This window comes from Quercus lobata, chromosome 3, assembly GCF_001633185.2.
Source record: "Quercus lobata isolate SW786 chromosome 3, ValleyOak3.0 Primary Assembly, whole genome shotgun sequence".
In the NCBI taxonomy this organism is placed as follows: domain Eukaryota; kingdom Viridiplantae; phylum Streptophyta; class Magnoliopsida; order Fagales; family Fagaceae; genus Quercus; species Quercus lobata.
The window spans coordinates 72,361,376-72,389,373 of record NC_044906.1 but is presented as its reverse complement, the minus strand read 5'-3'; the positions used below and the strand labels follow the sequence as shown (position 1 = coordinate 72,389,373).

At 35.3% G+C, this 27,998-nt stretch overlaps 3 protein-coding genes across 4 annotated transcripts; 2 read left to right on the top strand and 1 right to left on the bottom strand.

The window, feature by feature from the left end:
• Window positions 1-125: 125 nt before the first annotated feature.
• LOC115978949 (disease resistance protein RML1B-like) lies at window positions 126-10,845 on the top strand. Of its 2 annotated transcripts, XM_031100878.1 has the most exons (9): window positions 126-609; window positions 3,477-3,737; window positions 3,839-4,519; window positions 4,629-6,217; window positions 8,722-9,110; window positions 9,203-9,279; window positions 9,379-9,415; window positions 9,792-9,875; window positions 10,296-10,845. In XM_031100878.1, the coding sequence occupies exons 2-4, from the start codon at window positions 3,528-3,530 to the stop codon at window positions 5,313-5,315; spliced, it is 1,578 nt and encodes a 525-aa protein (XP_030956738.1). In that variant the 5' UTR covers window positions 126-609; window positions 3,477-3,527; the 3' UTR covers window positions 5,316-6,217; window positions 8,722-9,110; window positions 9,203-9,279; window positions 9,379-9,415; window positions 9,792-9,875; window positions 10,296-10,845. The 2 variants fall into 2 exon arrangements, with proteins under 2 accessions (XP_030956738.1, XP_030956739.1); XM_031100879.1 differs by lacking the exon at window positions 4,629-6,217 and having other exon boundaries at window positions 8,722-9,279.
• LOC115981417 (TMV resistance protein N-like) lies at window positions 140-3,140 on the top strand. The gene is made up of 4 exons (XM_031103552.1): window positions 140-609; window positions 1,995-2,396; window positions 2,559-3,090; window positions 3,132-3,140. The coding sequence occupies exons 1-4, from the start codon at window positions 140-142 to the stop codon at window positions 3,138-3,140; spliced, it is 1,413 nt and encodes a 470-aa protein (XP_030959412.1).
• Window positions 10,846-12,997: 2,152 nt separating the features above from the next.
• LOC115978951 (uncharacterized hydrolase YugF-like) lies at window positions 12,998-18,677 on the bottom strand. Its single transcript, XM_031100881.1, has 10 exons — window positions 18,368-18,677; window positions 17,109-17,203; window positions 16,933-17,030; window positions 16,698-16,747; window positions 16,267-16,362; window positions 16,082-16,171; window positions 14,725-14,817; window positions 14,528-14,623; window positions 13,521-13,586; window positions 12,998-13,405 (listed from the first exon to the last, which is right to left on the bottom strand). The coding sequence occupies exons 1-10, from the start codon at window positions 18,563-18,565 to the stop codon at window positions 13,250-13,252; spliced, it is 1,038 nt and encodes a 345-aa protein (XP_030956741.1). The 5' UTR covers window positions 18,566-18,677; the 3' UTR covers window positions 12,998-13,249.
• Window positions 18,678-27,998: the final 9,321 nt, after the last annotated feature.

Genomic DNA, 27,998 nt, shown 5'->3' with positions numbered 1-27,998 from the left:
GTTGTTGTATAGGGAATCGTATGGAATAATTGTATTGTATCAAAAAAATATTTTATTTTTAATTCTTATTCACTTTCCTATGCCTGGTTTAACACATCTTTCTTTCTCCTCTTCTATTTAGATCTTTTGGACCGTCACAATGGTTATTCTAAACAAGGCATACGAATATGATGCGTTCTTGAGTTTTAGAGGTGAAGATACCCGCATGGGATTCACAAGCACTTTGAAAGGCATTTTGGAAATGAGGACGATTAAGACCTTCATGGATGATGGGATTCCAAGGGGAGAAGAAATTTCTGCTGAACTTATCAAAGCGATTGGAAGTTCAATGGTTTCGATAATTGTATTCTCTGAAAACTATGCATCTTCCACTTGGTGCTTGGATGAACTTGTCAAGATTATTGAGTGTAAGAAAAATGGCCAAATGGTTAAAGTGATACCAATTTTTTATAAGGTAGATCCAGCAAAAGTACGCCATCAAAAGGGAAAGTTTGGAGAACATTTAAAAGAACATGAAAAAAAAATTGAGGATAATATGAAGAAGGTGCAAAAATGGAGGAAGGCTCTAACTAGGGCGAGCAACTTTACTGGTCATCACTACAAGGGCAAGTATGTATTAATGACTACTCTTTGACTTTTATGATTTTTAATTGTTTGGTATCACCACCAAATTTAGTATTAAGAATAATGAGAAAAGTTAGGGAATATTTTTAGAAATTTTTTATGGAAAAAAAATTAATTAATTTTTTTGACAATTTTTTATATTTCCCATAAAATTAGTATAAAAACTTTCCATAAATCAGTGGCGATTGTAAGAATTTTTTCAAGATTGTCATTAAGAAACTTAAATTATACAAAATCTAACATATTTTTCAAAAAAAAAAAAAAAACTAAATACATAAAATCTTACAATTTCTTTCTACGAATTTTTTTTATTTTGAATTCGTTACATAATAATCTTATTATCAATACTTCAAGTTACATCTCTTTCAAGATTCTAGTTAAATAAAATTTTTCTTGGCCTTTTCTTTTTGTTTGTAAGGACCTAATATATTGCTAAGAGATTAAATTTATGAAAAAAGTTTGGTTACAAACTTAGTTGTAGTCTAAGGCTACAGCTGTCACTAAAATAATTAACATGGTTACATATTTTGAAAATCTAACTGTTAAATTGTATATTCTTTAAAAAAATATATATCAAATTTCATGCCAATTGGATATTATTTACTATTCAATCCATAAATTTATTTTTTATGTATAATTTTAGATTGCAAAACTCAAAATTTAAACATTTGATTATGACATAGTTATTGATCTTTGATTTTCTTGAAATTTTGCAAATATGGAGGATATAAAAAGAAAATGTAATTCAAAGGTGGATTTGTCAAAATTCACATCCAATAAAAAATATATTGAGTGGAGTTGTAGGCTTAGTCTACAAACAAGTTTGTTGCGAAATTTTGTCCAAACTTTAATTATGTTGGGCCTAAATGAATTTAGGGTGGTCACAAATTTTTTTTAAAGATAAAACAATCATAATTTTTTTAAAAAAATTATATATAATAATAATTATTATTTTTCAGGTCAGGGTGTGGTTCTGTGACCACCCTAGAGCCTAAACCCAATGTGGAGCCGCTTTTACCTAAAATGGTCTATTAACAAATGCCCAATGGATATCTGCTAACAGGACCCAAAAACAATTAGCATTAATTGTTTATTCATAGTTCTTTATATATATATTTATTGCCAAATTATGAAAGTATTCTATGTTGATCACATAGCGGTAATGCTACAAAGATCAATGATACAAAGTTAGGAGCGGAAGAACATATAATAAAGATATTTCTTTTTTCTCAAAAAAAAATAATAATAATAATAAAGATATTTCTATTTTGATCACATACCTGTAAAGAATTTAGTCCTTGTTCGCGTATAATGTATTTCTTTTTTCTTGTCTAACTCGTTACGTATATTTAATGCTATGTGATTGGCAGCTACGGCCCCTCTGAATTCAAAATTATCCAAGATATCTCTGAAGAGATCTTAAGTGTTAAATTAGATTGCACGAAAATTTCTGCTACAAAATATCTAGTTGGAATAAATTCTCGCATAAGTGACGTCATATATCGGTGTTTAGATCTTCAGTCAAAATTTTCCTGTACCTTAGGGATCTATGGCCTTCCTGGAGTGGGTAAGACAACAATTGCAAAAGCTATATTTGACACAATTCGTCATCGTTTTGATGGAAGCAGCTTTCTAGAGAATGTTAGAGAAAAATCAAAAAGAAATGATGTTGTAATCCAACTGCAAGAGACACTTTGTAATGAGATCTTAGGGTATCGAAATTTGACGGTTGGGAGTACATCTAGAGAAAACAATATGACAATTGAGAGGCTGTATCATAAAAGGATTCTTGTAGTTCTTGATGATGTGGAAAAACTAGAAAAGATAGAATTTTTTTTTGAAAATTTTGATCGGTTTGCTTCTGGAAGTAGAATTATTATAACAACAAGAGATAAACACTTGCTAGATACTCTTCAGAAATATTGTTGTGTAAGGTACTACAAGGTTAAGGCATTAAATGTTCACGAATCTCGTGAACTCTTTTGTCAACATGCCCTTGGAAGAAATAGACCTGATAAAGATTCTTTGGAACTTGTCAACCAATTTATACATTATGCCAAAGGTCTTCCATTAGCTCTAAAAATCATTGGTGCAGAGTTGTATGGAAAAACTAATGATGAATGGAAAAGTGCATTAGAAAAGTATAAAAGATATCCTAATGGAGATATACAAGAAATACTCAAAATAAGCTATGATGGATTGGAACAACCTCAACAAGAGATTTTCCTTGATATTGCATGTTTCCTTAAAGGAGAAAAGAAGGATTTTGTTGTAGATATACTAACCAGTATCTATTGCTATGAACCACATCATGATATTAAAAGACTTATTGATAAGTGTCTCATAGCTGTTAGTAGAGATGGCAAACTATGGATGCATGACTTGATTCAGCAAATGGGACAAAATTTAGAACAAAGCAGGCTATTGTGTTACAAGGGTGCTCCTCAAGCACTTATTGTAAATAAGGTAAGTTCTTTTGGTTTATCTTTTCCCTTTTTTTCAACTAGCGGACATAGTGAATTTTATTTCTTTTTCTTTTATATTTTTTTTAATGTTTAAGAAAATATCATATATTAGTGTGGCTTTTATTTAAAATTTAACAACCTGTTATATTTTTGGCTGTTTCTTTTACATAATGTTTTTTACTGAATGATTTGTCCAATTAGGGATTGAATGCAACATTTTTTCAACTAGCGGACATAGTGAATTTTATTTCTTTTTCTTTTATATTTTTTTAATGTTTAATAAAATATCATATATTAGTGTGGCTTTTATTTAAAATTTAACAACCCGTTATATTTTTGGCTGTTTCTTTTACATAATGTTTTTTACTGAATGATTTGTCCAATTAGGGATTGAATGCAATTCGAGGTATAGCGGTGGACTTGCCAGAGGAAAGAAACATGCAATTAGATTTTGAAAAGATGAAAAATCTCATATATCTGAAAATTCGTAATGGAATTTCTGAAGACCTCGAATTTCTTTCCCATGAGTTAAGGTTGTTTGAGTGGTATGGATTTTCATTAACTTCCTTTCCATCCAATTTTTTCCTTCAAAATCTTGTTGCACTCAGAATGCAAGGACGTCACATTCAATTGGATGAGCATTTCGAGGTATGATCATTTGCATATATAAATTATTATTGTTTCGTTAAGCTGTATTTTAATGTTTGTTGAAGCTTAATAGATTTCAATTTTTTCTTCTTCTTCTACAGAGGTATCGGTTCAAAAGTTTGAAATATATGAGTTTCCGAGAATGTAAAAACATTAGAATATTACCTGATTTATCAGTGATCGCCCCAAACATAAAGGAATTGGATATGTCGAGATGTGAAAATTTAGTTGAGGTTCATCAGTCAGTTGGACTTCTTGAAAAGCTTGAGTTATGGAACCTCAACGGTTGCAAAAATCTTAAAATTATTCCAAGAAGCCTTCAATTGAAATCTCTTAGACGGTTTCGTCTCTTTGGCTGTGAAAGTCTTGAGAACTTCCTTGAAATTCAGCAAGGAACGGAGATATTAGTACTGCCTTCATCCATAGGAGATCTCACTAGCCTTTCATCATTACACATAGGTTCTAAAAACTATACAGATCTTCCAAGTAGCTTTTCTAAATTACAACATCTTCGGCATCTTCATATGTTTAATTGGGAAAATTTTCCAAAGGCTTTGGACACTCCTGGTTGCCTCCCCAAATTAGACAAATTATATTTCTGTAACAGCAACACTACTACCCTCCCTGAAATTGGAAGCAGATTTCCTCAATTAGGTTACCTCAACATTCAAGGCTGCTGTAAGCTTCAAGAAATTCCAAGGCTTCCACCAAGTATCAAATATGTAGACGCAAGAAACTGCTATTCTTTGGATTCACAATCAAGAAGAAGATTATTAAGTCAGGTGTCTCTCTCTTAAAGTTATATTAAAAGAAACAATTTTGCTTAACTTTCCCAAATATATAACTAGTTTTGCTAATCTGCAATTTTTTTTTTTCTCTAATTGCAAGCAGTTTGGAGACATGGTAGGGCTTCCCCAAAGTATAGCATGTGTAATGGGACCATCGAATCAGGACTCTTTATCTGAAATGGACTATGATACATCTAAAATAGGTTCTACATCTGAATTTGAAATGGACGTTGCATCTGAATTTGAAATGGACGTTGCATCTGAATTTGAAACAGACCTTGCATCTAAATTTCCACTAGATTGGAGAGATTCATATGAACTTTTACTTCCAGGGACTAGGATTCCAAAGTGGTTCAACCATCAAAGTGTTGGAAGTTCCATATCATTCTCTATTTATAATGACCTCAAATCTTCAGCATTTGCTCTGTGTGTTGCTTTTAAAGTGGAAATCAAGGTTAATAAGCCAAAAAGATTTAAGAATTTTACTTGTTCTATGTACGCTTTTGTCAATGGCTGTAAAGAAAGGCTCATGTGTCAGAAAATTTTTTTGGATCCATCATCATCATTTATGTGGTTTTACTTTGATGAGGGTCGATGTTGGTCAGTATTTAAAAAAAAAAAAGGATTTCATCATATTAAACTTCAATGTAAAATTTCAAATTATGATTCTAAACTAGTAAAAGTTACAATAGAAAGGTGTGGAGTCCATGTAGCATGTAAATGTTATCAGAATTCCAGGGCCCGCAAAAGCATTCTGGAAAGACTAGTAGAAGTGTCTTTGGATGCATGATTATAAATGTTTTTATGTAGAGTGGCTGCTGGGGTCCCCCCCTTTAATAAGCAGAAGCTGGTCGAAAGCTCCAAAACCCAAGATGCTTATTGCCCTCTTTGTGAAGTAGCAGAAGATTCTGTTTTACATCTATTTCAAAGCTGTCCCTTTGCCAAAGGACTGTGGTATGGTGGTCAATGGGGTTTTAGAGTTGAAATGATCCAAGCTCAATCTGTTATGGAATTCATTGAACGTATAATTGATCACCCAAGTGAGTTACTAGCAAAAAGAGTCACCATAGATGAATTCATTTCGTATGTAGTAGTGGTGATGAAAGTCCTCTGGGAGGCATGAGAGGAAGCTATGGTTTCAAACACTAAAGCCAGCATAAACCAGCTAGCCCATCGTCTTAACAAAGAATACGGCTATTATGTGAGATCAACAAGGGAAGACCTTGTGATGCGCGAGTGGAAGTGGTTGTGGTTCAGACTTGTACATATATATCGGAATAAACCAGCTAGCCCATCGTCTTAACAAAGAGTACGGCTCTTATGTGAGATCAACAAGGGAAGATCTTGTGATGCGCAAGTGGAAGCGGTTCGCACTTGGACATATATATCAGCATTAACCAGCTTAGCCCATCGTCTAAACAAAGAGTATGACTCTTATGTGAGATCACTTGAGATTACAAGGGAACACCAAAATTATGAGTGTAGATATGCTTATTGATGGACCAGAAATGCAACACCAATGTTATCCAACCAACACCATCCTAGGCAACCGTGAATGAATGTCAAGGAACCATGACAGATATGCGTTTGTCTTCAATGGCCCAGCCTTTGTAAACGAAGATGCTGATTTCAATCCATCACCGTGGAAGAAAATGAAGACCTCCTGATTGTACTTCAAAGAAATATGCCAAGGTACGCCAAGATATGTCTTCTTCCTTTAGTTCTATTGTTTCATTTACATCTTTCAGTGTCTTTGTCACATCCTTCTCTCTCTCTCTCTCTCTCTCTCTCTAAATTACCTCGCTCTTTTATATGATTGGGTACCAATCAATTTGAAAGGACATTAATGTACAGAAAAATTAAAATTAAAGAAGGAAATCAGTCATTTGATTTGCTGCTAAATTCAAAATCTTTTAATGGTAAGAAGTTTTTAAAACTGTTCTGGAAAAAGTGTTATGTTGTATACCTTTGATTATCGCTGAATGTGTTGCATATAATGTATTTATCAAGTGGCATATGTGTTGGAATATTCATGTGTGTGTGGTGTGGTTAGCTAAGTAGCGAAGTCCCAAATGGGATGCTAAGCCAAACTTAAGCTTTTGGGTTGAGTGGTGTCCTTGTATGTTTTATTAATCTCTATTAGAGTCTCTCCAAAGGTGTTATCTCCCCAACAATTTAATTTAGCAAAAAAAAAGTTGCATATAAGTTTTTTTAAACAGACGAAGATCAACATCTAATGGGTCACACTCAAGAGATTACTGATTTAAGTCCAAGTTGCATAGTTAAAAAGAAGATAATGTCCTTTTGATCAAACAGTATCCTCTTCCACGTAATTACAAGATGGAAAATGAGTTCTTAGTTACAATTTTATGTGGCTATGTTGGTATCATCTTTGAAAAATACAGGTGGATGCAAAATACTTTCAATTTTTAGCACAAAAATAATGTAAACAAGCAGTTAGAAGCTTATACTGCTTTTCTCTTCCTCTCTCATAAGTTAAACGCACAACTTGGTGCACTTGAATTCATTTTCCCTTTGCTAGCATTTTGGGGCCACCTCCAAGGGATTCCTCCTTATAATAATTTGGTGTGTGTGGGATGGAGAATTGCATACACCCGAGAGAATTGTCAGATAGTTGAAGAGATCTGGATACTACAGCTTGTCAAAAAAAAAAAAATCATTTTCCTTATTATCTCATTGGTGGTGGTGTGTTTTACTTTTGGCATTATATGTGTATCAGAATTTTGGCCTATCGGTTTGTTAGCACTTGGCGGTAGTTCTGCAAATTCATCACATGCAAAGGTCTAGAATTGTCATTCGAATTGTCTATACTTCACTTGGCCTTAGTATTGTTACCCTCTTGAAAGTACTCAGGTTCAAATAAAATAGATTCCCTTGAGTTCTCGTGATAAGGTTTGATGTATTCTTCTCTAGCAGGAAGGCTGCAGAAACATCATCATCATTACATTTAGCTATAAGAATTATTATCTGTCTACACCTTAAGATAATTTTTCAATTCTGCCGGGCGGGCTAGGGGTGGCGGTGTTGGGGGTAATGGTCAACCTAGATCATACTATGCTTAAATTTATACTGCCCCTGACACATCAGTTGAAATGGTGTTTAGCGGGAACATGTGAAATTGCATCTTCCCTTTAATATAGTCCTTTGGAAGACATAAATTTTTATCTTCCTTTTGCTAATTTGTTGTTCTCTTGCCAGAGTTACCATTCTAGTTAGATTTACCATGATTTGAGCATTGTTGCAAAACATTGGGAGCTTGGTATTCTAGTAATACATGAAAAAAGCTCCAGCTTGCTCAGTTCACCATAACACTCTCCTCATTCTTAACAAAAATATATCTATAATCTTATAGTAGAAACTACAAAGTATTTAATAAACAGTTTAATACATGATGTAAAAAAACATTAAAGGCCTCCTAAAGCATACCAGATACAGGCACTTCACACCTACTATAGTCTAGCAAATCTCCACTGCCCTCAAAATCAACTCTTTCTCTCTATCACAAACCCACTTGCCAATCTTGGTTTCAATGTCAACCAACTCTCATAAGTGATAGTTACTTTCTCATAAATTTCAAAATCTTGGTTTCAATCTCAACCAACTCTCATAAGTGATAGTTACTTTCTCATAAATTTCAAACACAATCTTCAATCAATCATGGCTGTTCTAGTGTATCTCGTGCCATTCTTAGCCCTTATGGCCATTCAAATAAGCTCCTGGATTTTTTGAGTCCTCTATTTTCACAAACCTCATATTTAAAGGTTTAGAGGGTCCTCACGACTCATGGTTTTTTGGGGATTGGTTCACATCATGTTTGCCATTTTCTCTTTTATCTTTCCTGCTAAAGTGAAATGGGTACATGGTTTTCTCAAGAAAGTGTGGAGTTCTGCTGTTTTCTCCTACTCCATCTGACAAGGATTTAAATGACAAAACTTTTTCTTTGTAATTATCCCCAAAAAAAAAAAAAAAAAAAACATTTTCTTTGCATATGGCCAACATAGTGCAGGAGAGTATATACTATATGGTGCCTTTTCCCTTTGATTTTCTCAACTTCTTGTGCAAACTATTTGCCTATTCTCTCTTCTTTAGGTGGGGTGGGAGGGATTTGTGTGAATTAACTGATCTTTTTTTTTTTTTTTTTTTAAATAATAATAATTTCCATTTTTCTCCTATAGGTGCTACATACTGGATTACGCTTGAGGGTGGAGCTGTGATGCAAAACACTCAAGAAGACTTTTATTTTTATTTAGTATTATTTATGTTTGCAAGTCTATTGTATTTTTATATTTTACATCCTAGCAGTTTATTAGGCTATTAGTATCTTAATATTTGAAAGCAAGGTTATTTTTGTAATAAGGCAATTAAGGTTTCTTGTGCCAATTAGAATTAGGGTTTAGTTTTACCTGCAAATTATTGTAATATGGTTGAAAATTTAGATGAATGAAAAAAGTAGCCTTTTCCTTTCTTTGTTTTGGTGTTGACTCTAGACATCTCTAGGTGCTAACTCTAGTGGTTTTCCTTGTTTGGTGTTGACTCCAAGCTAGGCTTAGGTGCTGACTCCAAGGTAATATCCATGTATTTTCCTATTTTTTAATTTTACTGTTCAATTGTTCCGGTTGTTCTGCATCAAATTTACTGTGACTATGTTGTGAACAGCTATTTCCAAAAAAAAGGTCAGACTCAAGGAAGCTGTGATTTCTCAGGCACTGCCACTGTTGGTCAAACTGCCCCTAGTAAGTCTCTTTGGGCTTGGACACTCATCCACCAGCAGTTTTTGTGAACTAAATATTTTACTAATTTCAATTTTTTTTTGGATGATTGATTTATAGCAGTAGCTTCTGCTAGTTGTGTTTATCCAGCAAGCCCCAGGTATGGTTTCTTAGTTCTTCCTTCAAATAATAAATCTTTGTCATTTTGAGTGTACATTTTGGTTTAATTTCTCATGAAAGGAAAAATTTTCAGTTGTTATTTTCAAATGAAAAACTCTCACTTCTGTGGACTGAATCTGGTTTAAAATTTGTGGAAAATTTTGTGTTTGTTTATGTAGGGACTTTTTTCCCATGCCCAAAGAGCTTTTTTTTTTTTTTTTGGATCAGTGCGCAAAGATCATTTTTATTTCTTTTGGTTATAGATTCTTGCTGATGAATTCTGCTTGTGAAAAGCTTACTTCCCTGCTCTTTGTTCTGTGATATTTAGCCAGTATTAGACTAACTTTTTCAAGGTGGATTAAATAATTTCTGGACAGTGATTCAGAAAAGTGATCTAGCACAACTTCATATCTTCACATTGATATCATTACAATCCTGAGCCTGCTTCTCAATTACAGCTGGTGAGCTTTCATGATGTAGATATTTCACAATTTCTTTTGTCCTCTTCCTCCCCAGATCTTAGCTTCACTTCTATTTTCTGCATGATATATGCTAAATGATAGAATATTTTGAGTGTCTTATAATTGTTAGATGATTAAATGAGTGTCATACATATTTTCTTAACTTCCCCATGTTGCGTTTCACTTATTAAAGGGGAAGTTAAGGCTCAGTCACAGCAAAAAGTGTCAGAATAATAGTTAGATATTTAAATTTTATACTTTCCTAAGGGCTTAAGCTTGCAGGACAAATTGCTTGTGTTTTGGTAGTATGAATGGTTTGTTTGTTTGTTTGTTTTTTTTTTTTTTTTTAATTATTTTAAATCTGATCACAATTAAGTATGGTTTTGAGGTTAATATGCATTGTTGTTTTTCTTGGTTCAGCCAAACAGTAACAACCACAACTACAACTCCAACCACAACACCTTCAACTCCAACCACAAGCACCACAACTCCTTTAGTATTCGGCTCAGGAATCAGCCCCACAGGAAGTGGCTCTACTGGCATCAATGACTCAAGTGCTACTCTACCTCTCATCACTAGAGGCACTAACCTGTTCTTTTCTCTGGGCCTGACCCTTTGGTTAGTGTTGCTGTGGGCCTGATAATAATACTACACCTAGTTCAAAAAAAGAGGGGAGGTATTGACTAGTGGGGTTGATTTATGGTTCTTTGGCAATGATTTCTTTGTCTTGGTGCTTGATTTGAGCATGTTTTTGTTGCTACAAGCAAACACAAAGCCACAAAACCGCTATTGGTCCTCAACAGACTAATCACAAGTCACATGCATTCTTTTCTGTCAAATGTATTCTTTAATGTTATTGTGTCATGTGTTTTGTTTACCATTAGAGTGAAGGAGAAGGAAAAAGGAACCTTTATTGTGGAGGGATCCATTGATATAGCTAGAATAATATGATTTGAACACGTTTCTTGTTGATCTTTTTGACAAATTTGACTCATCAGACAGGAAAAGGACACACTTTTTTTTTTTTTGGGTAAAAAAAAGGAAGCACTACCCATCTCCCATGATGTTTACATTTGTACCAATCTAGGTGCACTTTTGATGAAAGGAAAAATACCTGGCAGCCTATTTTGATATTTGTTTTCTTTATATAAAAGCTAAGACAGGGAGAAAAGAGGAGGTTTTGTGCAGAACAGATTCATATGGGGATTCAAAATAGTAAGTTAGGAACGGTTTGAAAGAATTAAGGAAAGTAGCATCTCGAGTTTTTAAAACTCGAGATCCATATTAGAACTCGAGTGCTAAAGACTCGCGTTGCGAGTGGAAAAATGCCACATAGATCTCGAGTCTTTAAGACTCGAGTTTTATGCAAAAAAATTTCACCTATAGTGGCATTTTTAAGCCTTACAGTGACGTTTTAAAGCCCTATAGCGGCGTTTTCCTGCAAAAAAATTTTTGTAAGCACCAGGTTTAAGGAGTCCTATAGTGGCGTTTTTAATCCCTATAGTGACGTTTTAAAGCCATATAGCGGCGTTTTTTACAATTTATGGAAATCGAGTCTTTAAAACTCGATTTTCAGGTCAATTTTTTTTCTCAAATCGAGACTTAAAAACTCGAGTTCCAAGATGGAACTCGAGTTTTAGATACTCGAGATGTTATTTTTCAAAATTTTTTTAAAACTTGACAATTAACTAAATTTTTTAATATTTATTGTTATTTAAAAAAAAAATTCGAGAAAAGAGGCGTGGCATGTCTATGTCAGAATTGTTTAACTTGGAGGTCAAAAAAAGATCAAAAATGCTAGGATTGCAATTTTTGTCACAACTTGTTCACGTAGCAAGTTGAGTAACGGTATAAAAGTGCTGGATCTACAACTCCATCACTCATAACTTGTCACGTGAACAAGTTACGGCAAAAGTTACGCTCCTAACTTCACTAGAAAGAGATTTCACCTTCTGAGCCATTAATACATGGTTGGGCCCAACAAGTGTCAAACCCTTGTCAAAATAATTGAGTTTGACGTGCATGGCCATAATAATCGTTCATATGCTTTGGCTTCACAGTGTTGGAACTTGAGAGAGACTCGTGAACTACCAACCAAATCAAATGATTTACAACTCAGTGACCTCACAAGTTCTAAAATGAAAAATCTGTGATAATATAATAGATTCGGATGCATGATAATGAGTAGTGGGAACTTTATTGGCTAATGATAACATTTTTTAATTTCGCTAAAGAGCCTAAATACATATTTTCCCCTCTAATTTGGGCAGTGTTGTCAAAGTATCAAAACCTGTAATTAATCCTCTAAACTTAAAATGACTTCCCATCATCCAGGGAATCATGGTAGCCAACGACTGGGTGAGATGATATGCAAGTTAATGGTAGAGCATGAATCCTTCACATACAGAAAGCATTGCATTCATATTCATCTGCTCATAAAGGAAAAGAAGAGCATATGTATGTGTTTTGGTCTATTTGTTCATGTGAAATGTGAAAATCTTGTTTAACAAGAGTTGTAGTCCCAAGCTTCATCATCAGCATATCTTGCAAGACATGTTGCCAAAACATCAAGTATATCACACATTCAAACACTGGTAGATGTTTTAATACAATCTTTGCCATTCCTTCCGATTAAAATGATTCCTGGCCAGTTGTAGCCCCAGGAATTTGAAAGGCCCTACTTTTATATATAACCTGCAGTGTCATATACATAAAGGCTCATAATAGTGTCTTTCAAGTTTCAATTCCAACAATTTTAGGGTCAGCTTAAACAGACTACTAATCAAAGTTGCCACATAAATAAAGTGTAAATTAGTTTTTGGAAAAACTCTTTACAAGATAAGGTTATTGTGCTAATATTTCTCATTGAAACTAAAACTTTGATTACTAAAACAGGATACACATAATAATGATAACAGGAGTCCTTTGAGTCTTGAAAAACACTAAACCATTTACATACTGAAGTATGCAGGATTGTGCTTCTATCCAACTTCCTCGTCAATTTGTAGAAAGAAGCAAGAAATTTACAATAGGATGCAGATTCCATTTTGGTAAGAAAACAATAGGATGCAAATATAGGAAATTAAGACTAGTCCCTAAAATCAAAGCAACTCCGGAATGGGTAATTGAAGCATCACATGGATGTGAAATTGATAATAATAGTTTTCTACGCAGGACGTAGTTAATAAGTTATATGTTTAATTGAGTTTAATGCATACAAATAAATGATTTGCAGCATCTATGTCTATTACGAATAAGTTTCTTGCCTAATAAATAATATAAAGATGGCTTGTCACCTTCAAGCCAAATGGAATGCAAATTGTGACAGATTTTTACATTTACAAAAATTCTCTTGAACTAGTTGAAAGTGGACTTCAATATTGGGAAACACATTCAATCTCTTTATAGCAATCTTCTTGAACAAAACCCACAATCAATTTGGCAACTGAGTTGGGCCTTTCGACGTGAGGAAGATGACCACAATCTGGTATTTGACGTATAGTTGCATTTGGCAGTTCACAGTGCAGTCTCTGCATAATGCATCAAAGAATTAAGCAAAAATCTGTTATTCCAACTGAATCCTGAGCATGTTTTCCATTACTTATCAGTTGAATTCTATGCTTTATATCCATAAAATAAACTAACCACTGCAAGCTTGTTACTAATGATCTGGTCATCCTCACCCCATATGATAAGTGTCTTCTGCTTTACCTGGTAAATAAAATTGACAACAGCACTTTCAGAGACGGTAAAATTTTGTGGTGTTCGATTGAGATATGAAATTGTCATTAAAAGGGGGCAGAGGGGTGGGGGTGAAGAGGTAAAAACACGAACACAGCTTAGTGTATGCCAATAAACCTTCTTCTGGAACTAAAGGCAGATTCATTCCCACACAAAATTTAACGAACACTCCCATCAGAATCCTCTCTCTCTCTCTCTCTCTCTCTCTCTCTCATACACAAATAGTACAACTATAAATAATCTTGTTATGGATAATTCTATTTAACAACTTAGAGCTCAAAATAGCAACTCCAATGATATGTGAGGCAGACAAGCAACTTGTAGTAAATTTCATGCTTAGATCTACCAAACTTATGCATGGACACCTGCCACATGCTCTTACACCAGCAAAAGAGAGAGAGGGGGGGGGGGGTGGAAATTTCCTCTAATAAAAATGATTCTTATTGTTATTTAAAAAAAAAAATTCTCAAAGATCTTAAGGATCCAGAAAAGAGATTGGGAAGAGCAGCACAAATTAACGAGCAAGATAAAAAAAACCAGGGCAGTTGCATCTGCCAATTAAATTTCCCATGTTGGAGATCATTCAGAAGTTGCTGTGGGGCTTTATTGACCATCTTTTGAGGCACCAGAAAGTTAAAAAGATCATGCAATAAGAGAAATGAAATGCCTGAAAGTGAATGAAGGATCTATGAGCTCTTGAACACAATGTCCTTTTCCATGAACCATCAAATGTTCTCCTTCACATGCACCATAGTCCATAGATATCTGTTATATACAAACTTAAGTTTTCCCTTCTCTAAGCGTTGTTCCCACTCCATTTGTTTTATAACAAGGGTCCTCTTTTGTATATACAGGACAAAACAACACAATAAAATTTGTTGATTTAAATGGCAACGCAATTTGGAATATACCTGTTGTATCTGTGCACTAACATTATAACCCCCACTAATCATAAAATCCACAGTTGCATCTTCCCACCAAGGATAAAGACAATGCAAGCGGCCCACCTAGATAAGATAACAGGAAAAAAATATCATTAGATCCAAGATCACCAATGCACCACTCTTATTTTTATAACAACTAGAACTTTTTCTGAGTATACACTCACATTAGCCCAATCTAAGCTGGTACCAAATGAGATGCCAGTAAAGGCCAAAACATTTACATATAAGCGCAGCAGGATGCTCTTCAATAAATAAACCTGATCCAAAAAGAGTGCCCACAGTCATTGTTAATTAATGTATGATACAAACTCCCCCACTCCCCCACCCCCCCACAAAAAAAAAAGGTTTAGGCATAACTAAAGAAAGCTTGTTTTGCTTTGCTTTTAAATTTTAACATCTAACTTCTTCTTTTTTAAGACAATTATGGTCATATTATCTACTTTGCATTTGTATCAGCAAAATACTAGAATCCATTATTGCAAAGTACTTAGTCATAATACGTGCTGTTAAAGAAGAAAATACAATCAACAGTTTTTATAATGTTAGGCGATGAATAAAAGGATAGCATACAAACCAGAACATATCATCCGCATTAGTTGATCTTTGATGTTTAATGGTTAATTCTGAGCCACTTTCACATGTAATTAAAAATGTTAGAATTATAGATTGTACGACATGAACCATGAATAAAAAATCCAAAATGCAAGGTGCTGAGGCAATTATAAGGCTTGCTCCTCCTCTATCACATTTTTGCAGGCAAGTCCAAAAAGCAAGAGGCAACAGTTGTATATTTGGTTGGAAAACCTCTAAATATCCCTGAATTGAAGGTAACAACTCACTACATATATTATCCACTATCAGCTCTTGTAAACCTGATGGACCTCAGAAATAGAAAGTTTCAATTTTTGGTAATTTCCCTTCAGGTAAATTAATAAGAATAGCATGATGCGAAGCTTATATCTGATCAAAATTATTTGAGAATTCGTTGTCCTGTTTCTGAAGCCTCTCATAGAAAAGCCTGAAGCATTACTATGTATCGACATTTGAGAATCAAGTATACAAGCTTTATATATGATGAAAAAATGAGTCCATATTAACATCTAAACAAAAGCATCATAATCAATGATTAACGAAAGGGATCATGGGTGGCTAAGCACTCATGCAGAGGGTATTGAGTTGGACAGTGGCAATATGAGGGAAAGTATTCAGGTGGTTTGTATAAAGAATAATATAATTCATTTGAAGAAGCCATGATCTCACCTCCAGCTTATTCCTATAAGGAGGAGAGATGCCATTTGAGCAATGCATGTGTACTTAACAATAAAAATAAATAAATTGACTGAAGACATCACTAACAGAAAGGAAACCTCTAAATAAAACAATATTAACATAAGTAAAGGCTCAGGCAATGAGCAAAAAAAACATGACTTTTATGTCGTGATGGCCTTAAATAAATTTTGATAGCAGAAATAATTTAAAATTGTTATTTGTCTGGACTAATAGATTTATGGAAAGACTCACCCCAGCATATGCTGCAATTCTGGGTAAAGTTGCTAGATTTCCTGTGCCTTCTGCATACACACTTGCATCAATTAAAACCAGCTTTTCAACCTGAAAAAGGTGAACTAGAAACAATGATGTTTCATAGAACGTTAGAGGGTGGATCGAGGTTCATAATCATAAGTTCAATTATTCATTATACTCACGGCTTCTGGATGGTTAGCTACAAAGTCAATTGCAACAGCAGCACCAAGGCTTGGTCCAACCAATATCATTGGCCTTTTGATGTGTGATTTCCAAAGCTGTTGTTGAGATGAGACAAGTCCATTTAAGGATAAAACACGATGTATGTGAACAAGGTGCTATCATTATGTACTGGAGATAGGTTCTTCTGCCAATGACATGATGATATGCCCATAAAACGCAAACATGTAATTGACTGTCAAAGCTTCATAACAATGCCAGAAAAACTTAGCCATATCACTTATAAAGGACACGCAAATAAGCTGTCAAAGTGTCATATGTATGTTTTAGGCTTCCTATTATATTTAAAGCTTCCATCACAATACAAATTTGGTGATAAGATTTCCTTCATATACACAAGAATAGAAGATATCCATGAACCAATAAGAAGTACCTGATAAAAGTGTTCACGCTTAGATGCCACATTACATGGTGGAAGCCTTTCTGACACATGAAACAAGAAACAAAGCATTTTTTCTTAAAAAAGAGTAAACACGCAACAACAACAAAGCTTTAGTCCGAGAAAGGATATGTCTAGTATGTCTAGAGTCCAAGTAAATGCTAATTTGCTAATAGGCCAAAAAACCCATATATACACTAATACACACACACGAGCAGATAAAACAAACCTAAATCAGAGAAACCCCAACCAAGTATGTCCACAGCCCAAGTCTCTAAACCAGCCTCCTCAAGCAACGGATACGTGTACCTCCATTCTAAACAGGAGCTGAATAATAAGATCTAGTGGTGAACTCCATAGACAAATTAAGCAAATGACATCTTTCAAAACAGTAATGCTAAAGACCTGTCAAAACCATGGAGAAGAACCACTGGATTTGTCTTGCTCTGTATTAATGGCCTCACACAACTACTCATGATACTATTATCCGAGAAGCTGACCTGCAATTTTTGGCAGGCACATTGTATTAAAAAGGATATATGCAGTCACAAATAGGAAATATTATATCTTGGGAGTCAAGTAGGCTCAAGTAGAAACTACAGGAAGTATGTTACGATTGAAGAATAATCCTCTATCCCGCTAAGAGTGTTCCACTTTATACTCTACCAACTATAGTATGACATGTGTCAGATATAATTTTTTTAACCTTATACTTCAATTAATTTATAAAGAAAAACCAGGAGAAGTGGCGGGCTGCGATTAGTGGAGTATAAAATGGAACACCCACGTTGGGACAAAGGATGTTTATTCATTATGTATTGTTATTCCACCTAATGCATAATGTATAGCTAATAGCTAATAGAATATATATATATATATAACTACTGTACTTCTAGAGTTAAGTTGTTAACCGACCTTAAGATTAGATGGACAATAAGTGTCCTAAAAATCAATAATAAGTAGAAAATGTCTAGGAAATAAGTAAATGCATGAATAGTTTTGGGAAAAAGGGGAATGCAAGGCTTGGCCGATGATAAAATAATAGTTAAATAGTTAAATATTCTCTTAATTCCATTCATCCTATCTATATTGTTAGTTCTCTATTCTATTTTGGAATGTCCCAAATGGACACACCCAATAATGGGTAGTATGATCTTCTTTGAAGGATGAATTTACACGTAATATTGATAATTTTCCCAACTTATCTTTTAGCTTATTTGAAGAGAAATGTTATGTCTATAACGTTTTTAAAATACTTTCACAACAAATAATAAGCAGCAGTTTGTTACAAGTTGTTATTGATAGGCAAAAAAATAATTTCAGTAATAGATTTAAATTAGAACAAAAAAAACTTACTATCTATAATTTATTGCAAAAGTGTTTGAAAAATCTTATTTGAAAGATTAATAGTATCTCTTTTTGACTACCCTTATTTTAATTTAAGTTAAGAAAAGCAATTTTGAAAAACTCTACTCCTATTCCATTTTTTTTTATGCCCCAAAGCACTTGTCCAGTTTCAACTTTTATTTAAAGTGCAATGCATGTTAGGTCTCTCTTTTATTTAGTATCATACTTTAGCATTGTTTTACACAGGACACTAAAATATTAAACAACGCTACAAAATTCTAAGGGCAAATAAGAAGAGTGAGTGAGAGTTTACGTACAGCTACAGGAAGTCTGTCAATCCTCGTGGCGAGCTTACGAGCGAAAGTGTCTTTGATATACTCCACTTGTTTTGGGAGAAATGAAGGAAACGACAACTCAGCGTAACACACTGCCCCACTACTGCGTTTCTTCGTCATCGCCATTGTAATTGTTGCTGTTGATGGTGCTGCTGCGAAGCTCGCTGTGAGGGCCACCATGTTTTCGTTTGCTCACCCGCCTGGGAAGTTAGCATTACCCAGCCGGCTTCACGAACTCCAACTCCAACGCACTCTGCTCTCTTCTTCTCTATCTGTAGATAAATATGCGGTGGTGGAGTGCTTCTAAAAAATGAGAAAAAAAAAAATCTAAATGTAGTGAGGTATTGGGCCAGCCGAACAAGCCCAGAAACACTGAGAGGCCTCTTAAGAAAATCTGTATGTGTCCAAGTTTGTTTTTTGTTTTTGTTTTTGTTTTATAATATCTCCTTACCTATTGATTGGTTAATGATGTATTATGTATCTTATGCATGTAACCACATTTCTCAATGAATCGGCTTGTGGGGTCCATCCCATGTGGAACAATGGTTATATGAGGCAATTATTAAGTATTTTTTAAGTACAGTGACATGATGTTCTCTTCTCTTACATTCATCATAGATTCCATTAATTAAATTCATGTTAAAATCCATTATAAATGTGAGAGGATAAAGTACCACAACTTGTATCATTTTCTAATTATATGTATTAGATAGATAGTACCATCTTTCCATGGTTAGTAGTCGTGTAAGTTAGCATACTCATAGTAATTTGTGTGATAACTCAGATACCATGCTAATAATAATGCTAAAGGTGTAAGTTTTTTCATAACTTATTAATATGGTAAAGTTGTAATCGAAATAATGTTACTTTTACATGCATCTATCACTAACACTACTATACTAGGGGAGAAGGAAGTGGAGGTTTGAATCACTAACAAAGACATCACAAAAGATGTCATTATCACTAAACTTTCATTTGAATCCTAACATGTTATTTTTGTTGAGGATTTCATTTAATAGCAATACCTTCTTTTTATATACTATTCACAATTTGTCATATTAGTAAGTTGCAACAATAACAATATCACTTTTATACTTAAGCCAAAATCCTTGTTGAGATAGACCCGTAAATGCAGCCAACAATCAAAACACAAGCATTACTGATCTGAGTTTTCAACCACTGCCACTCAAATGGTCATCCCATCCATGTTCATGTTCTTATGTATTATCGGTATTTTTTTTTTCTATAATGTAGATCATTTAATAGGCTAAGAATCTCCCATATGATAGACAAATGATAGACAATTGAGTGGAAAATGAATGAGTTTCTTGATGATACAACCTATAGACAAATGTCCTAGTAGTACAATCGATGCTAAAAATACAAAAGAATAATAATAATAATTTTTTTTTTTTACTATTTACAATACTTGTTTGACACTTGTTGATTACAAGAGTCAGCCCACCATGTACAGTTGTTCCTTTACTGTTTATAAAGGAGTCAAATACTTATTTACACTAGAAAATAAGGGTATCATCTCGAATTGATATTATTTACCATCAAATATACCAAATTTGCAATAGTAAGAAAGAAATTGTGCAATATTGTGTGAATTGATTTTATTGTAGATGTTATTTTTCTTTCCCCAAATAATTGAGTTTTCTTTTCTTTTTTTTTCTTTTTTTTTTTTTTTTTTTTAAGGGAATGATAATGGGTCAGATTTGGGAAGAAATCAAGTTCTTCCATCCCAAATCCTTTACTATTTTACATACAAAACCCTATTAAATTCTAGGAATTGCATCATAAACTCATCCCATTTATATTTAAAAATGCCAAACCAAAGCTTGCCTATCCCTCTTAGAAATTAAATTCTGTAAGGACATGATGTCACATCATCTTATTACATATTTAAGAATAAGTACAATTACACCCAGTCAATTCTAATACACATATATAAATTCAATCAAATTAGGAATTTATTGCGATGTTATCAAGTGTGGTAGAATGTATTGAATTTTAAGTAAAATGCTAATGTGACAATCATTATTGGATGGTGTAAAATATAAATTTTCCACCACATCCTTACTAAATTGTTCAAATGTCTATTGAATCTTGTTAATGGAATTGGAAGGGTTCAGATTGAGTAAGTCCATAGTTAGGGCTTAGGCCATTTTTCCTAAGTTTGGGCTCTTGGACTATATAATCAAGAGGGACAACTGTAGGCATACCAAAAACCTTGAATTCAAGGCATAAAATAAAAAATAAAAAATAAAAAAAACAATAAAAAAATAAAAATGAAGAAGAAGAAGAAGATAAAAGAAAAAAAAAAAAAAAAAAAAAAAAAAACTCTTGCTTTAGAAAAAGCCAGTTATTCCCTTTGGCCAAATTACATAGTCCTCCCCCTAAAAAACTGATGGGTTACTTTGAAGATTTCCCACATGAACTTTCACTGATTTTAGTAATTTTACCATTTGAGAGCATCTTCGGCCAACCCAAGGTAAGTTGAGGAATTTTACTTTGTTTTGAAAAGTACACTATAAAGTTAGGTCAAGGGGATCCTATTCGTTTAACCCAGGCTCTCTTTTTGTGGCTTTATTTGTTATTCCTACTTCCACCTATAGGACTAAAGTAATGAGTAAGCATATTGGGTTCATTGTCCAGTTATACGTGTTCCGAATGGATTCAGTGCAACTGGATATTGAACCTAAGTCAAGTCCTAAAGTAATTGCAGAACTCTATTATTTTGCTTCCTCTAATAGAATTTTAGCCAAAGAAAAAAAAAAGCTAAACGGAATAAAATAATTGCTTCTTTTATTTGTAAGGTGATGATCAAGACTCTTAACAACTTCCTAAATAACTTTAACAGCTATTTGTTTGTTCCATGTTGTCTACTTTCTCTTCAACTTAGTAAGTACTCTTCCTTTCTTAATCATTTTCCACTTCTCATCTCAAATGATTCGTTTTTGCTTTTTTCTTCTTCCTTTTTCCCCCGGGGGGTGTGCAGAGATAGCTAGGTTGATTTTTTTTTTTTTTTCTTAATCAAAATATATGAATCTAAAATTTTATAATCTTACATGACTTATTTATTTCTCTTTGTTTTTTAAAATATTTTATGAATTCTTTTTATTTAAGTTTGTGGTATGTTTTTGTGTTAAAACCGCATCTCTCGCTCTCTCTATATATATAAATCATGACTGTAAATCACTTGTTAAACCAAAAAAACAAGAAAGAAAAGAAAACTATGACTATTCAGCAAGAAAGAAAAAGAAAACATGACTTGTATACGGGCCTATTTGATTCGAAATCACCAAACACATATGACACAACACATGGAATGAATGGATAAAGCTTACACGACAAACTAGGGGAGCCGAATCATGAATAGGTCATGGCCCCATTATTAATAATTTAACTGAATAGTTCCCCCTTTTCTAGTATGAGGATGGAACTATCCAAATTTCAATGTAATGTATAGGCTGAATGAATCCAAAAGAAATTGTACCTCGGACCTACCAAATATGGAAGAATTGGTATAACCATACGGGGTCATTGCACTGTTAATAAAAGAAAAGAAAAATGGGTCCTTACTTTTTAAGTACTTGCTGAGTCCTACGTGCTACGATAATGTATAATATGACCATTGGATTTTGACTAAGAGAATCGCACGCACTTATTAAAATCTTCAAATTAGTTATAATAATATTATATGTTGTAGCTGTGGGGCCCTAGATCTGAGGTCCCAGCCCACTTTGTATTAAGGACCCAAAACCCAAGCCGAGGAGCCCTACTACCGAGGACGTATGATGAAAGCCCCTTAAAGGCCCAAAAATGTGGCCGAGGACGATTTCACGCTCAACACCTCACAAAACGCCTGAACAAAAGGACAAACTCAGTACAACAGCAGTACAAACGAGAAAGCTGCCAACACCATAATGTGGAGCCCAGCGCCTGACAAGCCCATACTCCATACCATGCTATCCAGCTTTTCCCAACCACTCTGACGTATGGATGAATAGGACGAGTAATTACCCCAAACAAGGAAAAACTGACACGTAGATGAAGAACAGGAAGTAAATACTAGTATAAAAGGGAAAGAGAGCGAAGAGGGAGGGGATCCCACAAAAAAGGAGGAAGAATGGTGAGAATGTAATGCTCCTCGGACTAATTCCGAGGAGTCAAACCTTTCAAACTACATCGATGTAAGGCTTAGTTATACAGTCCAAACCTACCTTTGTATGAGCTCTTATGAAATCAGGACCAGACCGCTGCCCAGCGCCCAAGGGCAGGACTTTCCCAAACCCACTCTCTACAAATCATATTGTTAGGGCCCTTTACAGACGAGCCCAACATCATCCTTGGGTCGTTAAAAATCGTGTCCCTACAATTGGTGCCGTCTGTGGGAAGGCTTGCGCGTTGGTGCGGGTGGCGGTGGAGTCAAGTTTCTATCAAGCAGAAGTTCGCGAAGTTTCCTCCATTTCCAGTGACATGCTGTTGTTGCTCCGACATAAACTTCCGCTAGGGGCTACGCCTTGCAGCGCCAATGGCATGGGCAGCTCTAGGGGCTTACAACCTCCAACTAACTCTCCCCACCTTGGTCGAGGGGCTAACCTTCAAAAAAAAAAAAAAAAATACAAGTTTTGGACAGAACCAAGGCCTTGTATGGTCCTCGGACTCAAGCCTATGGGGAAACCAACTACTTAAAAGAAAAAACTACAAGTTTTGGACAGAACCAATGCCTTGTATGGTCCTCGGACTCAAGCCTATGGCGAAACCAACTACTTAACAGAAAACTACAAGTTTTGAACAGAACCAAGGCCTTGTATGGTCCTTGGACTCAAGCCTATGGGGAAACCAACTACTTAAAAGAAAAAACTACAAGTTTTGGACAGAACCAAGGCCTTGTATGGTCCTCGGACTCAAGCCTATGGCGAAACCAAATGCTTAACAGAAAACTACAAGTTTTGGACAGAACCAAGGCTTTGTATGGTCCTCGGACTCAAGCCTATGGGGAAACCAACTACTTAAAAGAAAAAAAAACTACAAGTTTTGGATAGAACCAAGGCCTTGTATGGTCCTCGGACTCAAGCCTATGGGGAAACCAACTATTTAAAAGAAAAAACTACAAGTTTTGGACAGAACCAAGGCCTTGTATGGTCCTCGGACTCAAGCCTATGGGGAAACCAACTACTTAAAAGAAAAAACTACAAGTTTTGGACAGAACCAAGGCCTTATATGGTCCTCGGACTCAAGCCTATGGCGAAACCAACTACTTAACAGAAAACTACAAGTTTTGGACAGAACCAAGGCCTTGTATGGTCCTCGGATTCAAGCCTATGGGGAAACCAACTACTTAAAAGAAAAAACTACTAGTTTTGGACAGAACCAAGGCCTTGTATGGTCCTCGGACTCAAGCCTATGGCGAAACCAACTACTTAACAGAAAACTACAAGTTTTGGACAGAACCAAGGCCTTGTATGGTCCTCGGACTCAAGCCTATGGGGAAACCAACTACTTAAAAGAAAAAACTACAAGTTTTGGACAGAACCAAGGCCTTGTATGGTCCTCGGGCTCAAGCCTATGGGAAAACCAACTACTTAAAAGAAAAAACTACAAGTTTTGGACAGAACCAAGGCCTTGTATGGTCCTCAGACTCAAGCCTATGGCGAAACCAACTACTTAACAGAAAACTACAAGTTTTGGACAGAACTAAGGCCTTGTATGGTCATCGGACTCAAGCCTATGGAGAAACCAACTACTTAAAAGAAAAAAAAAAACTACAAGTTTTGGACAGAACCAAGGCCTTGTATGGTCCTTGGACTCAAGCCTATGGGGAAACCAACTACTTAAAAGAAGAAAAAAAAAACTACAAGTTTTGGACAGAATCAAGGCCTTGTATGGTCCTCGGACTCAAGCCTATGGGGAAACCAACTATTTAACAGAAAACTACAAGTTTTGGACAGAACCAAGGCCTTGTATGGTCCTCGGACTCAAGCCTATGGGGAAACCAACTACTTAAAAGAAAAAAACTACAAGTTTTGGACAGAACCAAGGCCTTGTATGGTCTTCGGACCCAAGCCTATGGGAAAGCCAACTACCTAGAAGAGACAATACTGGGTTTGGACGCAACCTGAACGTTATATGGCCCTTAGAATCTACCTCGGAGAAGAGTTCCCCATTGATAGTTGGGTCAATCCCTATACTGAATAAAATCCCCAGCCTACCCTCGAATCCTCAATACCGGGGGAATTGGTGCACTGTTATAGGGTCAGATGTTATAAAAAACACGGCCGAAGCCCCTTGCTGCTCGGCCACCTTCTCGGATGGTATGTTTAGGGTTTATCATTCTCGGACGGTCGCCTCGCATGCATTACGGAGTATTCAGCTGTTATCTCGGTTAGTTTCATGAGTTTAATCTACTGGGAATTATCATTATTATGCTTGGTAATGTCGGTAAATTAGAATGAGTAGGGTTCTGTTTTAAGGTTTCCTGCTCTAAGTATCATTAAAGGAAAACACACATTTAGCACACCCATGCACAAAATAATTGTTACAGAAAGGAAAAATATTTAAAAAGAAATAAATTCATCTTTTATTAAGACAAATAAACAGTACAGCGTACATTGAAAGAGCTTAAATAAGCTCATACTGAAACTAACTATACAAAACAAAAAGAAAAGATACAAGGGAATTAAGAAAAAGCCGAAGAAGAGGTGCAGGGGAGAGACGTGCTGCCGCTTCAAAATTTCGTCTAAGGGAGCCATTCCTCAATACTTTTACATGCCTATAACTCAGGCAGCAAAAGAGCCCGACTTCGGGCTGGCACCGTTGAAGAAAAGGTGCCGGGAGTCCAACTCGAGGCTAGCATCGTTGAAGAAAAGGTGCAGGGAACCGGAAGTTGATGAGCCTCCACGTAACCATGCCTGCGAAAGAGCAAACGGTGCTGATGGCGGAAAACCTTACTTCTGACTCACCAAGAATCCGGTGCGATCAGTACCTGCTTCGGATTTTGACTGAAAGAGGGAAAAATACCATTTCCCCCTTTGTCGAAACGGAGGACTGTCTTGAATCTATGCCTCCCTTGTCCAGACCACATCACCTTGAGTCTCAGAAGGACTCGGTGCCTTTGAAGCTGATGAAGACCCTTCATCCCCACCCATGCCTCAAACATATTGCTCTGAGACTGGATGGCACTAGAAATGGAGATTGTGAGTATAGCGGAAGGATTATGATTCTGAAGGGAGCAGAAGGGTTTATATGTAAGGGGAGTGACCCCCTATCCTATTTATATAGAGAGCAAACCAATGGCATTTAATCCATGCAAGTTTCCAATAAGTGCTACAGACAAGACGGTCTTGGCACAATTTCCAACACCATCTGCAACCGCAAGGTTTGAATAACCTCATGAAGGAAGCGCATTAATGGCGGGCCTTGAACACTGAAACGTCAAAGATGCCGCCTGAGAAAATCTAGAGGGATGTCTCACGCTTTGGCGCGCTCCCCAGGCCAGTACAGCAACCTTGACATTGATGAAATGCGGAGCTGGGCAAGTCATGGTTTGGGCCTGACGTTACCAAAACCCTCCTCCCCAACAATAAAGTCGGGCAGCAGGATTTTGAGGGGCTATTGTGGGGCCCTAGATCTGAGGTCCCAGCCCACTTTGTATTAAGGGCCCAAAGCTCAAGCCGAGGAGCCCTACTGCCGAGGACGTATGATGAAAGCCCCTTAAAGGCCCAAGAATGTGGCCGAGGACGATTTCACGCTCAACACCTCACAAAACGCCTGAACAAAAGGACAAACTCAGTATAACAGTAGTACAAACGAGAAAGCTGCCAACACCATAATGTGGAGCCCAGCGCCTGACAAGCCCATACTCCATACCATGCTATCCAGCTTTTCCCAACCACTCTGACGTATGGATGAATAGGACGAGTAATTACCCCAAACAAGGAAAAACTGACACGTAGATGAAGAACGGGAAGTAAATACTAGTATAAAAGGGAAAGAGAGCGAAGAGGGAGGGGATCCCACAAAAAAGGAGGAAGAATGGTGAGAATGTAATGCTCCTCGGACTAATTCCGAGGAGTCAAACCTTTCAAACTACATCGATGTAAGGCTTAGTTATACAGTCCAAACCTACCTTTGTATGAGCTCTTATGAAATCAGGACCAGACTGCTGCCCAGCGCCCAAGGGCAGGACTTTCCCAAACCCACTCTCTACAAATCATATTGTTAGGGCCCTTTACAGACGAGCCCAACATCATCCTTGGGTCGTTAAAAATCGTGTCCCTACAGTAGCCAATGACGAAGCTAGGAATTCATTTAGGGAGGGCAATGTTGAAAGCAAAATTAATTTTTTTTAAAAAAATTAATTGATATTAATTAATAGCAAACTAAATACACAAATATATATTAATGTAATTTGGAGATTAATCTAAATAAATAGAGTTTAAACTATCAATTTTATTTCATAAAATAAATTATTGTAAAGGTGTTAAGAGCATAACAATGTACTAGTAAGTTTGTACCCTCACTGCCTTGAATGCTATTAAAAAATAATGTTGAATTCAACATTTTTTTCTTTATTCTTTTAAGCAGTTAAAATTTGGATTATAGCAAAAACAAGATTGAAAAAAATTAAAAACTAAAAAAAATAAGAAAAACAGTGGAGGCTATGGTTTTAGTGGTATATATGAATATAAGTAGGCCATTTTCAAAATAATAATAATAATAATGATTATGTAGAACCCACCAAGAGGAGAGTTGGTATTTTCACAAGTTGACACTAGGAATTATATAACTGGTAGACAATAAAGTAGTATAAGTGGTGGGCCTAAATGAAAATTGAATATTCAACAATTGTGAAATTTATTGTGAAAAATATTGTATATACTATATAGTATTGCTTTGACAATTATAAAATTTGTTATGAAAAAAATTGTGTAAATTCATTATTTACTGTTAGTAGTTTGGAAACTTGTCAAAATGACAATACTTTTAGTCTTATGTGGGGCCATTGAACTTTGTTTTCATTGGAAAAAGATGAAAATGTGCTATGTACTTATACAAGACATTAGATTGCTTTCTTTTAGAAGCAGAGAAGTCTTCTTATTTATGCTAAGGGCAAAGTTGAGATAGAAAAATTTTGTCAGGGGCAAGTTGCTTTATAGGTATATCATACAGGAGTTTTTTAGGGAGGTCCAGGAGAGGGGGCACTTGCCCCCTCTGGCCCTCCCCTGGCTTCGCCAGTGGTTGTAGCTGTCCTTTGAGCTTACACTATGGTTATGGCCTTTTGGGATCATGATTGCATGGTTTGTCGTTTGAATTATTCTTTAAAAAAATTTATAGACTAAGTTTGGATGTAAACTTAATTATAAGCAATGACTATAATTCTACCAAAAATATTTTTATTAGATATGAATTTTGACAAATTCATAATTAGATAACATTTTATTCTTATATTAATTATGGTTGCAAAATTTCTAGAAGATCAAAATTCAATAACTATATTATCAATCAAATGTTTAAATTTCAAATTTTTGTAGTTCAAATTTATGCTTGAAAAATAGTAAATAGCATCTAATTGACATGAAATTTGACATGTATGTTAAGAATA